Raw genomic sequence first — 13220 nt, forward strand, 5'->3', positions numbered from 1 at the left:
TTAGTCAGATGTTTAATAAACCCACCATAATTTTAACTAAAAAAACAATGAAAAAAAGCAATAATAAAAAAATAATTAAGCAATTTCAACAGCGAGATGTTTTCGGTGATAAAATTCCCAAATTGTCGTATTTACAGTTTTTTAAACAGTTTAAAATAACACTTCTTAAACACTTTTGCTTCTATATACAAACGAGCGACAAAATGAAGTAAAATCACGCTACAATATTTATACTCCAATTCTTACCCGGCTCTAATATATAACTTAATTGGTTTACAGAAGCTTTAAAATTACTTTTATAATTGCAACATATGCTCCGCGTAATACAATTTATCAGTCGATGATTTTAAACAGCGCTCTTTAACCTTTTTAATTTGGTGAACCCTTAAAGTTGTTGTGACGAACTCATGCACCCTGTTTACTTAAAAAGTAAACCGAGGTAAAAAGCGACATGAAACATCACTACGCATATCAATATCATAATGTTAATGAAACCGAGTAGAGCTGCCGAAGTTTTACTCACTGTCGGTGAGAGTTTGATGGCTGCAAGCTGCTTGCGAGTTCTATTGCATGTCATAAAACAGCATTCAGTTTTAAATACTAGTATTCCTTCAAAAAAGTTTTTGATGCACCCTTTAATACCTTTTCGTACTGGTATACCTTTTTCGTAATGCATGCACCCCATGCATATTTGGATGCACCCTACAGTGCACAGTACACACCGGTTGAAGAGCACTGATTTAAAAACACAAGTAGGCCTACTACACAGCTTTTCAACAGCCCCAGTTTGAGAACATTCTACAGATTTTACATTTAGAATATTTTTTCAACAGTTTTTATTTAAGCTGTTTCAAATCAAATTCCAGTCAAAATGAACAGGTTGGTTCTTTTCGCGATCCTCTGCTCCATAATGCTCCTAGTGGACGATGTGGCGGGCTGGGGCCGGCGCCGAAGACGCCGCAGACGCCGCCGATCGGGCCGAAGACGCCGGGGAAAGTGGCGTAAGGTTGGCCGGTTCGCCCTCAAAGCGGCCCCTCATGTGATCAAATGGGGCTTCAAGATATTCGGCGATAAATCGATCGACGAACTCACTGATGAAGGTGAGATAAGTATTCTGATATGTGTATAAGTATTCTATGACGCTTATAAAGCATTCTGATTTGTTTATAAGTATTCTGTGATGTTTTTAGGTATTTTATATTGTTTAAACTAATTCACAGTGAACCTGAGTCCGACTCCGGATTCCGACTCCGGCCAAAAAAAGTCCCGAGTCCGGCCTGACTCTACAGCATGTATTCCGCCAATTTGCGTAACTAAATAACATGGATATTCAGCAATTTAGTTATACCCTTGGTGTCATCCATTTACCCATAATACATTGTTAAAATATATCCACCATATGCTATTCCACCTTTGAGCATGCGCATGCCGGACTCGGGACTCGGGTAGTTTTAGGCGGTCTTACTCGATTCCCGACTCCGACTCCGCAGTCCTGTTGCATAGTGTGCTTAAAAGTATTTTATGCAAATCAAGTCTTCAAAACATTCGCATATTTTCATTATGTCGCAGAATTCGTAGAGAAGGGGTTCTTAGACTTTATTTAAAGCGGACTTACAAAATGTAACGTCACAAAGACGTCATAAATTGACGTTATAATCTAAGAAACCCTCTGTTATTAGCCTAAAAAATGTAAAATTGAAATCAAGTTTAAATATACTTTCAAGAGGAAGGCGCTGTTTATTGAAAAATTTATTCTATTTGTCAATTAATTCACTAAATTTTAATTCCCAGTTAAATAACCCCTATAGTAAAGGAGAGAATGTTACATAAAATGTGAAAGTTTTTTTTAACTTGGCATAATTTAAACCACTTTTGTTTACATGGTATGACTCACATCGACAGCCATGTTTATTTCACGTTTTTCATCTCTCAGAGTTCCAGATTCTTCAACAAAATGAAGATTTCCAAAAGATGATGCGAGATCTCAACGAAGGGGAAGCCCCAGATTTTGACGATATTGATGACGAGAACTTGGAAGCTCTACTTTAGGTTTCGATTGTCCGTGATATAAATTCTTATAACCGTATTCTATGTTAAAGAAGGAAAAACTCATTTTGTAAAGGAATGTTTGAACAATGTTAGCCACTTTGATAAAGACCAGGGCTACTTAACTGGCGGATCGCGGTCTGAATGCGGACCTTTTAGTGTTGAATCCAGGTCTTATCTGTCTCAGTATTTACTTAGCAAAATGCGTTTGATGAGCAAACAATTGCTGCTGTTCATTGAAAATTCCTTTATATTGTAACGGACGTTACAGAATTCTCTGTTAAAGCGAAGGACATGTGTAAATTATACCGTATTACATTTTGTATGACTGTAAATTATTTTATGAGAGTTATAGCGAATCTAAGCAAATTTTAAACTTTTGTAACTGGCCATTGCTAAAAATAGTAATGTACCCCTGGTATAGCCCATGGGTGGGCAACATCCGCCCCCCAATCTAATTTATCAGGTCCGCCGTCTTTTATGCAAAAAAGTGATACCGTGTTTTACTAAAGTAGTTCTTTTATTATTATGATCATTGACGACGCCGTGTGTTATCAACCTTTAAATCGAACAAGGGATTTTTTTCGAACACTTCCCCCTTAAATAATTAAATACATAAAAAAATCCTAGTTCCGCCTGATTGCAAAGTTGATTCAAAGTTACACGTTTTAATAACATAATGCTCTGAACAAAATTGGTCACTCCAATACACGCAGAGACCTTTCTGAGTTAAGTTTTTTCCGCGACTGATGAAGGCTTTCCACCCCTGGTATAGATTGTGATATTATCTTAAACTAGCTCTTTTTTTCCTTTTAGTTGGAGCAAAATGAAATATAACAACTATACTCAAGATGACTGAGGAAAGGCCCAACAAACATGTATCCGGAAAATAAACAAACTTGCAAAACCTTCTGTCTCGATTTTTTCTCGTAATCAATTAGGGCTTATTATCCTATTTCCAAAGCTTTAAACGTTTTAAGTTTATTGTTTTGACTTTCATGTCTCAACCAAAGTCAGTCATTTGTAAGTTCTTAAGAGAAATACATTTCGACACAAAATAAGGAATTATATTTGCCATTCCTTTCAAATACGAAATGATGCCTTATTTTGTGGCAAATTATTTCTCTTCTTCTTTTGAAAAAGGAAATTCGAAATATGGAACCTACAAATGACTGACTTTGTTTAAGACAGGAAAGCCTTAATATTTGATCCAATTTGAAGTCATTAAAAGGGCGAGGAGGTTTCTTTTTGTACACATAAGGTTGGCCGACAGTTTTAGTCATCTTAAAAATATTTTCCGTTTCATTAAGTTTAGTATGTGCTTACAAATCAGTCGAAAATAAGTTAGTTGCAACTTCATAGTGGCAGTACTTTTATCAAACCTGCCTGTTTAGTTCGTTCTTCTCAATTTATCTCCGTAGAAGTAAAGATTAGTTTCGCTCAGCGTTTCTTAATCGATGGGGTGTCAGTTAAAATTGTGTGGCTGTTGGATTTGATTGAGCCGCCGACTGTACAGTAGTTCACACGGTTAGATTCATTGAGATTAAGTTCTGAGTAATACTTGTTCATAATTAAGGGAATTCCGGCAGCAATACGCAGATGGCTGATTTTAATTAAATTATAATCTATTTATGGAACTGGCCTTTTGTTTCTTCGCTTACAAAATTTTCAGTGCAGAGCATTAGGTCGCCAAAACTTCGTTGTAATAAATAAGCTTGGTAATTTGGGTCGCAGCGAAAAGAGTTTAAGAAATACTTGCTTAGGTTAAACTTATGCACTGAAACTCCAATTAAAAGCGATCCATCTGTAATACAACATCAGGCTGATTTCAATGTCGGAAAGGTAGCGATAAGAACGTGGAACCGTACTTGTACATTCTACTCATGTGCGCATGAAATATTGTTGGAATTGGGTTGTATTTAAGCCAGATTCTAAAATTAAGTATTTTTCTCGAATTGCTCCCCAAATGGCTGTTCACATAGTTAGGAAGAGTGTCAGTATAGGACTGAACAAGTTAAAAAATAATATTTTTTTTGAATAAATTTAAGTCATTTATCAAATAGTATAAATTTAAAGTTAATCAAAATTTTAATTAGCCCTGCTTGGAAAAAATATTCCGCATTCCCCTAAGGGGCTGGATAAAACACTGTTGAAGAACACTGTGGTATAGAAAGGAGAAAGTTTAATTAAAAAAACAGTTTCTCGTATCCTAGAAGTCATTTTACCGCCGCCCCGGTTTTAAATACGTTTTCAATCTATCAGAGGTAAAAGCTTATTCTTGAAAAGTAGTCGGTTTAACAACAAAAAAAAAGACAAATTTATCGTAAAAAAACATGCCTTGCATATTGTAGTCGTTTTTAAATAAAATTGAACATGTCCAAATAAAAATAAAATCTATAACCAACAAAAATCAGTCACTTTTGATTTTACATATTTATTAAAAAAACGGTAAAAATGTTAGTAAAAATATAATCCACAATATGCCTAAAATCAATGAACAGTTAACAGCAACAACCAATTCTACTTTTTTGCATTTATTATACAGAGGTTAGTATTGTTTTGCTGCATTATGACAGTTTGCTTTTTAACACAGATAATTAGGGATATGAAACATTTGATAAATTTCAATGGCAAGACTTCCGGGTTTATTTAATTGTATTACGCTCGCCAACTTATTGTGAAGCGAAATTCTATTTAAAATAAAACCTCGCTTGACTCAGCGACAATATTGACATGACTCAAAAATTTATAGCGCGGCCAATAAGTTGCAAATTAAGCCATCAAAATAATCCTACCCAAGAAAAACCCTAAGCGTGCAATTAGAAGTTGTAATTTAATAAACCACACAGAAAGGGACTTCCGATTAAAGCATTGCACGAAATTTTAAATTTTATACTTACTGCCTCCAATAGTTGCTGGTAAAAGCCCAAATAGAAAACTGTGTTGTTGTTATTCTCTCAACGTGTAATGAGTAAGATTACTCATGATCACAAAGTACCACTATGCTACATGACTCACCACCATAACTTTAGCGATCATCTTATAACTTATAACATTCGTTAAATGACATAAACTTCTCACAATAAAGCAAAACAAATAATGCAGCCATATAACCACCTTAGCCTGTTGTGCTTTCTCAGTTGTCCATTAAATGTAGGAGGATTGGTTAAGATGTACTGAAACACTATATGGGGTTAAAATTCTACAGAATATTGTATTTTACTTGGTAGGATAGTGGGATAGTAAACGCCGGATATTTTATTTGTTGTTTTGCGCCATTTTATGAAAGAGCAATCATGAAATCGTGAAAAAGCTTTTTAGGTTTATTTAAATTACTGTTTAGGAACAGAAGAAGAACTTTTAAAATATTGAATTACTAACGACAAAAACTACAAATAAACGCTTTAAATCGATACTTTCAATAAGATATGGTAATTAGAGATGTAAAAAGCATTCTGCAATCGTTCCAATCAAACAATGCATGTACTGATGTAATAATGGTACGTGTTTTGTTGAATTATGGTTGTACATCAATTGACAAAGATCAGACGAAGTTGATTAAGTTCGTTGTTCACGTATGGTTTGTATATTTATTGGCTAACATATGTTTTTCACAGCTTGAAATCGAACTTAAAGCAAAATGAACAGGTTGGTTCTTTTCGCCATCCTCTGCTCCATAATGCTCCTAGTGGACGATGTGGCGGGCTGGGGCCGGCGCCGAAGACGCCGCAGACGCCGCCGTTCGGGCCGAAGACGCCGGGGAAGGTGGCGAAAGGTTGGTCGGTTCGCCCTCAAAGCTGCCCCTCATGTGATCAAATGGGGGCTCAAGATATTCGGCGATAAATCTATCGACGAACTCACTGATGAAGGTGAGATAAGTATTCTAAGTTGTTTTCACAAAGTCTATAATGTTTATAAGTACACTAATGATGTTGAAGTACGCTGTAATATAGTTTTTGAAGTATTGTATGATATTAGACAGATTTTAAACTGTTTATAAGTACTCTACAGTATATTTTTTATCTATAATGGTAGAATTATTTTTTTTTTATGAGGACCATGGCATTCTATGCTATATTATTAGTATTTCGTAATATTTGTAAGTTTTCTATTTTTACAAGTATTTTTTGTATCATAATAGGACAATCTCATTAATATTCATGTTTTGAACTGCTTAGAGTTTGAAGCTATTCAGCAAAATGAAGATTTCCAAAAGATAGTGCAAGATCTCTACGAAAATGAAGCCCCAGACTTCGATAATATGGAAAATGAAGTTTGGAAGAATTAAATTAGGTGACAAAAATACAATTTGGTAATAAAATACGACATAAAAGATTAATATAAATATAGCATTTCAAACGTTACTCTGCTGAAAACAACCTTATGAGAATAAAAGTAAAAAATTGTTCGTATTTTAAAATTTTAACTTTTTCTATTATTGTCATCTATTTAGAAACGTGTTATTTTTATATTTTCAGGTGGAATTGAACAGGAAGGAGCAAAACTCGACACAAAATGTATCCAGAACATAAATAAATAACAAAGCAATTATAAATGTGTGGAATTATTTCTTTTTTAAACGATCTAATTTTTATTTCATGGTAAATCAAGAGTTTATTGTGATATAACAATAAACAAATTTAAAGCAACGCACTTTACTAAAAAACAAAGTAGAAACATTTTCGTTATAAATTGCATTAGAATCGTACAAAAACAGTTTTATTAAATCAGGGGTGGGCAACTTTTTCTAGTCGCGGGCCAAAACCAATCTAAAAAAGGTCTCCGCGGGCCGTAAGTTGCCCACCCCTGTATTAAAGGATTACCAATAAGAGAAGATCCGGAAGTCTTAGTTTAATAATGACTGGACGTGATTTAAGTCTTAAAACCGATATAACTAAACTTGACTGAGGTCATTTTGACCTAAAACTGGGAAATTTACGGCAATTATTGAATGTTAAAATGCTAACTTTGAATTTTTTGTTTCCATGTTTCCTGGGAAAATTATCGCTGGGAATAAATAAATAAATTTAACAATTAAATAAATCGAATATTTGTTTCGAAAAAAGTAAATGAGCGACTTTCTTGGGCAGTCAATTTTCTTCGACACGGTTTAGCAATGTTTTACATTAAAATTAAGTAAATAATTTGGAAAATTTACAAGAATACCGATCATGCTTTAGTATGGACGTTTAACTACATGAGAACCATTAAGCTCCAAACATTGTAATTTTTTCACTGGGAGTTCTTATACATAAAAAATCACGCTTTTTGTAAATAAAGTAATTCTTTCCTTAAAAAGATGAACGATGTTTAAGGATTTAGCGAGGAGGGTGTGGTCGCAATGAAATCTATAATGGAAGCGTAATGCATGGCAGCTAAATAAAGTGAACAAAAAAAGGGTTGTACACGCCCAAAAAACGCCCTAACTGGACATCAGACACAAAACTTTGCAAATTGTTTTAGTCTTCACTATGGACCTAATAAAGCTGTTATTTCGCATATATATATATGGTTCTAAAGTCTCTAAGCTTTTGTTGTTTGTTTAATTTTGAGTAAAAACAATTAAAACTGGAAAGAATTTCCACCAAAAATTTGTCTTTAAAATCTTAAAAAAATAATATTTCGGAAATAATTTGCGATGATCTAATTACATGAGAAACACACGAGGGTTAACTGCGAACGATCGAGAAAATTCCTATTTCTGTGCGACGGCATTAAACGCACTTTAAATGCGTGAGCAACAAACGTGAAATGCATGGCAAGAATCGTGAGATGTTTGAACCATACTGAACCCCGATCGTGGAAGTAAAGCGCAGTAAACAACTTACCTTTTAACGTTTGGCCTTTGCGTGCAAATGACAAACCCTACCTTACATACACATATCGAAAGAAGCAATACGTTGTAGTGTACATCTGTACGTCAGAAAAAAAACAGCCCTTGTGCCTTAAAAGTGCCTATCGTTACATTTTAATTACAGAAAAAATACATTTAACCTTCAGCCAAAACCAACCACTGAGTTCACTAAACTTTTATATACTACCAGGGGCAAAAGTTACCAAGGCCGGATAACTGTAAATACCGGCTCGCTGGCCGAATGTAAATTTTTTATTGACCTTATTTACTTTAAATTGATTTGACACCTACAGAACTTCTAGCGTAATAACTCTAGCAGTAGACTGTTTTTTTTTTCATCTAGCGAAACTTTTATCCTCCCTTGAAATATTGGCGGACTGCTGTAATGTTTAAAACAGCGAATATTTCAATTTAACTTTACAGTTATTTTACTAACGATTAGTTTAGTAGTCAAACCAACTATACTTACACAAGCTGTAGAAAGAATGAATATAAAAAAAAACAATTAATTCAAAATATTTTAAAAACGATATAATTTATTAGCTTGTAAAATGAGAGATTATGCCCACCCCTTTAAACCTAGCAGTAGGCCCCCAGACGAAGGACTGTGAAAACCACTTACCAGTGTTGTGATGACTTAAGTCAATGACTTGACTTGACTTGACTTAAGTATTTCGGGCAAAATATCTTGACTTGACTGAAGTCTTTTGGATAAATGAATTAGGTTTTGTTGAGGGTTTATGTGTTGGAAAAAAAATTGATGAATATTAGTGCGAACTGCCCAAAGAACTGTTTACAATTTACGGAATGTGTTTTTGTTTGCAATAACAGCAACAAATAGTCATTCCTTTACTCACTAGCGTAATCTCACGAGTAGGGTTATGTCATTTAAGGAAATCCGCCTCTGATGCAAAGCAAGCTATCCGCAAATAACAACATTCTCAGAAAAAAAATATTTTGTTCGCACCACTATGACGTAAAAACTAACCACACGATTTTCAAGAGTGAGACATGATTCACCAAAGATATCATTCAGCGTACATCAGCATTTGTGTGTATAACAAAATGCTGCAATGTGAAGTACTTTTTTAACCAGTGGTTCCTAAACTTTTAAAGGATTCTATGTGGTGGCCTCTTGCCTTCATATTACTGATGATGGCTAGAGCATTCGCCGAAATTTGGGCCGTTATTTTTACCATTAAGGTAAAACGTCATTACATGAAGACGGGTGTAAATTCAAAATACAGTTATAGGTAATAATCAAATATTTATAGGCAAGTTAATATTTGCTTCATTATTCATCATTTTTTTACTCGAAACATTCATTCGTGAGCCCCTAAAAATGTTTTATCGACTTATTTTGAAACCGCTATTTACAAAAAAATAGAAATGTTCTGTCTGTTAAATGTTTTTTAAAATGCTGCAATGTGAAGTACTTTTTTAACCAGTGGTTGCTAAACTTTTAAAGGATTCTATGTGGTGGCCTCTTACAGTTTTATTAAAAAAACATGAAAAGGTAAAACGCCATTACATAAAGACGGGGTTAAAATTATAATATAGTATACAGTAATAATGAAATATACAGTGTTGTAATGGCTTAAGTCAATACCTTGTCTTATCTTATTTTTGCCACATGTTTTGCTATATGTTGCATTTATGTTATTTTTTTCTCGGGTTTTTGTTCATAATATCTGGATGAGTTTACCAGTTTTCATAGTTTAAAGTTTTATTTTTATGACAAGGACTTGACTTGAAATTGACTTGCTCTAATTATGACTTGACTGGGACTTGACTTGGGCAACTGATGTCTTGGACTGGAACTTGTCATTTATTCCAAAAAAAAAATTACTTGGACTTGAGACTTAAGCAATTTCGAAATGACTGGAAATATATATAGTCAAGTTAATATTTGCTTGCTTTAGTCGCTTCATTATTTATTATTTTTTTTTGACAACATTCATTCGTGGACCGCTTTAAAATGTATCTTGATTTACAATGAATAAAAATTAAAAAAATCAAAGAGTTTATTGTGATGTAAAAATGAACAAATTTAAAGCAACGCACTTTACCAAAAAACAAAGTAGAAATATTTTCGTTATAAATTGCATTAAAATCGTACAAAAACAGTTGTATTAAAGCAGGGGTGGGCAACTTTTTCTAGTCGCGGGCCAAAACCAATCTAAAAAAGGTCTCCGCGGGCTGTAAGTTGCCCACCCCTGTATGAAAGGGTTACCAATAAGAAAAATTTACAATTATAGACGATCCAGAAGTCTTAGTTGAATAATGACATGACGTGATTTAAGTCTTAAAACCGATATGACCAAACTTAACTAAGGTCATTTTGACCTAACACTGGGAAATTTACGGCAATTATTGAATGTTAAAATGCTAACTTTGAATTTTTTGTTTCGATGTTTCCTGGGAAAATTATCGCTGGGAATAAATAAATAAATTTAACAATTAAATAAATCGAATATTTGTTTCGAAAAAAGTAAATGAGCGACTTTTTTCGACAGTCAATTTTCTTCGACACGGTTTAGCAATGTTTTACATTAAAATTAAGTAAATAATTCGGATAATTTACAAGAATACCAATCATGCTTTAGTATGGACGTTTAACTACATGAGAACCATTGAGCTCCAAACATTGTAGTTTTTTCACTGGGAGTTCTTATACAAAAAAAATCCCGCTTTTTGTAAATAAAGTAATTCTTTCCTTAAAAAGATGAACGATGTTTAAGGATTTAGCGAGGAGGGTGTGGTCGCAATGAAATCTATAATGGAAGCGTAATGCATGGCAGCTAAATAAAGTGTACAAAAAAAGGGTTGTACACGCCCAAAAAACGCCCTAACTGGACATCAGACACAAAACTTTGCAAATTGTTTTAGTCTTCACTATGGACCTAATGAAGTTGTTATTTCGCACATTTATATGGTTCTAAAGTCTCTAAGCTTTTGTTGTTTGTTTAATTTTGAGTAAAAACAATTAAAACTGGAAAGAATTTCGACCAAAAATTTGTCTTTAAAATCTTAAAAAAATAATATTTCGGAAATAATTTGCGATGACCTAATTACATGAGAAACACACGAGGGTTAACTGCGAACGATCGAGAAAATTCGCATTTCTGTGCGACGGCATTAAACGCACTTTAAATGCGTGAGCAACAAACGTGAAATGCATGGGAAGAATCGTGAGATTTTTGGACCATACTGAACCCCGATCGTGGAAGTAAAGCGCAGTAAACAACTTACCTTTTAACGTTTGGCCTTTGCGTGCAAATGACTAACCCTACCTTACATACACATATCGAAAGAAGCAATACGTTGTAGTGTACATCTGTACGTCAGAAAAAAAACAGCCCTTGTGCCTTAAAAGTGCCTATCGTTACATTTTAATTACAGAAAAAATACATTTAACCTTCAGCCAAAACCAACCACTGAGTTCACTAAACTTTTATATACTACCAGGGGCAAAAGTTACCAAGGCCGGATAACTGTAAATACCGGCTCGCTGGCCGAATGTAAATTTTTTATTGACCTTATTTACTTTAAATTGATTTGACACCTACAGAACTTCTAGCGTAATAACTCTAGCAGTAGACTGTTTTTTCATCTAGCGAAACTTTTATCCTCCCTTGAAATATTGGCGGACTGCTGTAATGTTTAAAACAGCGAATATTTCAATTTAACTTTACAGTTATTTTACTAACGATTCGTTTAGTAGTCAAACCAACTATACTTACACAAGCTGTAGAAAGAATGAATATAAAAAAAACAATTAATTTAAAATATTTTTGATAACGATATAACTTACCAGCTTGTAAAATGAGAGATTATGCCGACCCCTTTAAACCTACCAGTAGGCCCCCAGACCGGGGACCAAACTGTGAAAACCACTTACCAGTGTTGTGATGACTTAAGTCAATGACTTGACTTGACTTAAGTATTTCGGGCAAAATATCTTGACTTGACTGAAGTCTTTTGGATAAATGAATTAGGTTTTGTTGAGGGTTTATGTGTTGGAAAAAAAATTGATGAATATTAGTGCGAACTGCCCAAAGAACTGTTTACAATTTACGGAATGTGTTTTTGTTTGCAATAACAGCAACAAATAGTCATTCCTTTACTCACTAGCGTAATCTCACGAGTAGGGTTATGTCATTTAAGGAAATCCGCCTCTGATGCAAAGCAAGCTATCCGCAAATAACAACATTCTCAGGAAAAAAATATTTTGTTCGCACCACTATGACGTAAAAACTAACCACACGATTTTCAAGAGTGAGACATGATTCACCAAAGATATCATTCAGCGTACATCAGCATTTGTGTGTATAACAAAATGCTGCAATGTGAAGTACTTTTTTAACCAGTGGTTCCTAAACTTTTAAAGGATTCTATGTGGTGGCCTCTTGCCTTCATATTACTGATGATGGCTAGAGCATTCGCCGAAATTTGGGCCGTTATTTTTACCATTAAGGTAAAACGTCATTACATGAAGACGGGTGTAAATTCAAAATACAGTTATAGGTAATAATCAAATATTTATAGGCAAGTTAATATTTGCTTCATTATTCATCATTTTTTTACTCGAAACATTCATTCGTGAGCCCCTAAAAATGTTTTATCGACTTATTTTGAAACCGCTATTTACAAAAAAATAGAAATGTTCTGTCTGTTAAATGTTTTTTAAAATGCTGCTATGTGAAGTACTTTTTTAACCAGTGGTTGCTAAACTTTTAAAGGATTCTATGTGGTGGCCTCTTACAGTTTTATTAAAAAAACATGAAAAGGTAAAACGTCATTACATAAAGACGGGGTTAAAATTATAATATAGTATACAGTAATAATGAAATATACAGGGTTGTAATGACTTAAGTCAATACCTTGTCTTATCTTATTTTTGCCACATGTTTTGCTATATGTTGCATTTATGTTATTTTTTTCTCGGGTTTTTGTTCATAATATCTGGATGAGTTTACCAGTTTTCATAGTTTAAAGTTTTATTTTTATGACAAGGAATTGAATTTAAATTGACATGCTCTAATTATGACTTGACTGGGACTTGACTTGGGCAACTGATGTCTTGGACTGGAACTTGTCATTTATTCCAAAAAAAAAATTACTTGGACTTGAGACTTAAGTAATTTCGAAATGACTGGAAATATATATAGTCAAGTTAATATTTGCTTGCTTTAGTCGCTTCATTATTTATTATTTTTTTTTGACAACATTCATTCGTGGACCGCTTTAAAATGTATCTTGATTTACAATGAATAAAAATTAAAAAAATCAAAGAGTTTATTGTGATGTAAAAATGAAC

At 33.7% G+C, this 13220-nt stretch overlaps 2 protein-coding genes across 2 annotated transcripts; both read left to right on the forward strand.

The window, feature by feature from the left end:
• Window positions 1-840: 840 nt before the first annotated feature.
• Window positions 841-2941, forward strand: LOC146139096 (uncharacterized). Its single transcript, XM_083393037.1, has 3 exons — window positions 841-1100; window positions 1934-2049; window positions 2863-2941. Exons 1-2 carry the CDS (start codon window positions 872-874, stop codon window positions 2047-2049), a joined length of 345 nt encoding a protein of 114 aa, XP_083249163.1. The 5' UTR covers window positions 841-871; the 3' UTR covers window positions 2863-2941.
• A 2726-nt stretch (window positions 2942-5667) lies between these two features.
• LOC146139097 (uncharacterized) lies at window positions 5668-6639 on the forward strand. Its single transcript, XM_083392991.1, has 3 exons — window positions 5668-5915; window positions 6225-6339; window positions 6525-6639. The coding sequence occupies exons 1-2, from the start codon at window positions 5687-5689 to the stop codon at window positions 6332-6334; spliced, it is 339 nt and encodes a 112-aa protein (XP_083249117.1). The 5' UTR covers window positions 5668-5686; the 3' UTR covers window positions 6335-6339; window positions 6525-6639.
• The last annotated feature ends 6581 nt before the right edge of the window (window positions 6640-13220 follow it).

Source organism: Ascidiella aspersa, chromosome 6 (genome assembly GCF_963924565.1).
Source record: "Ascidiella aspersa chromosome 6, kaAscAspe10.2, whole genome shotgun sequence".
Classification (NCBI taxonomy): domain Eukaryota; kingdom Metazoa; phylum Chordata; class Ascidiacea; order Phlebobranchia; family Ascidiidae; genus Ascidiella; species Ascidiella aspersa.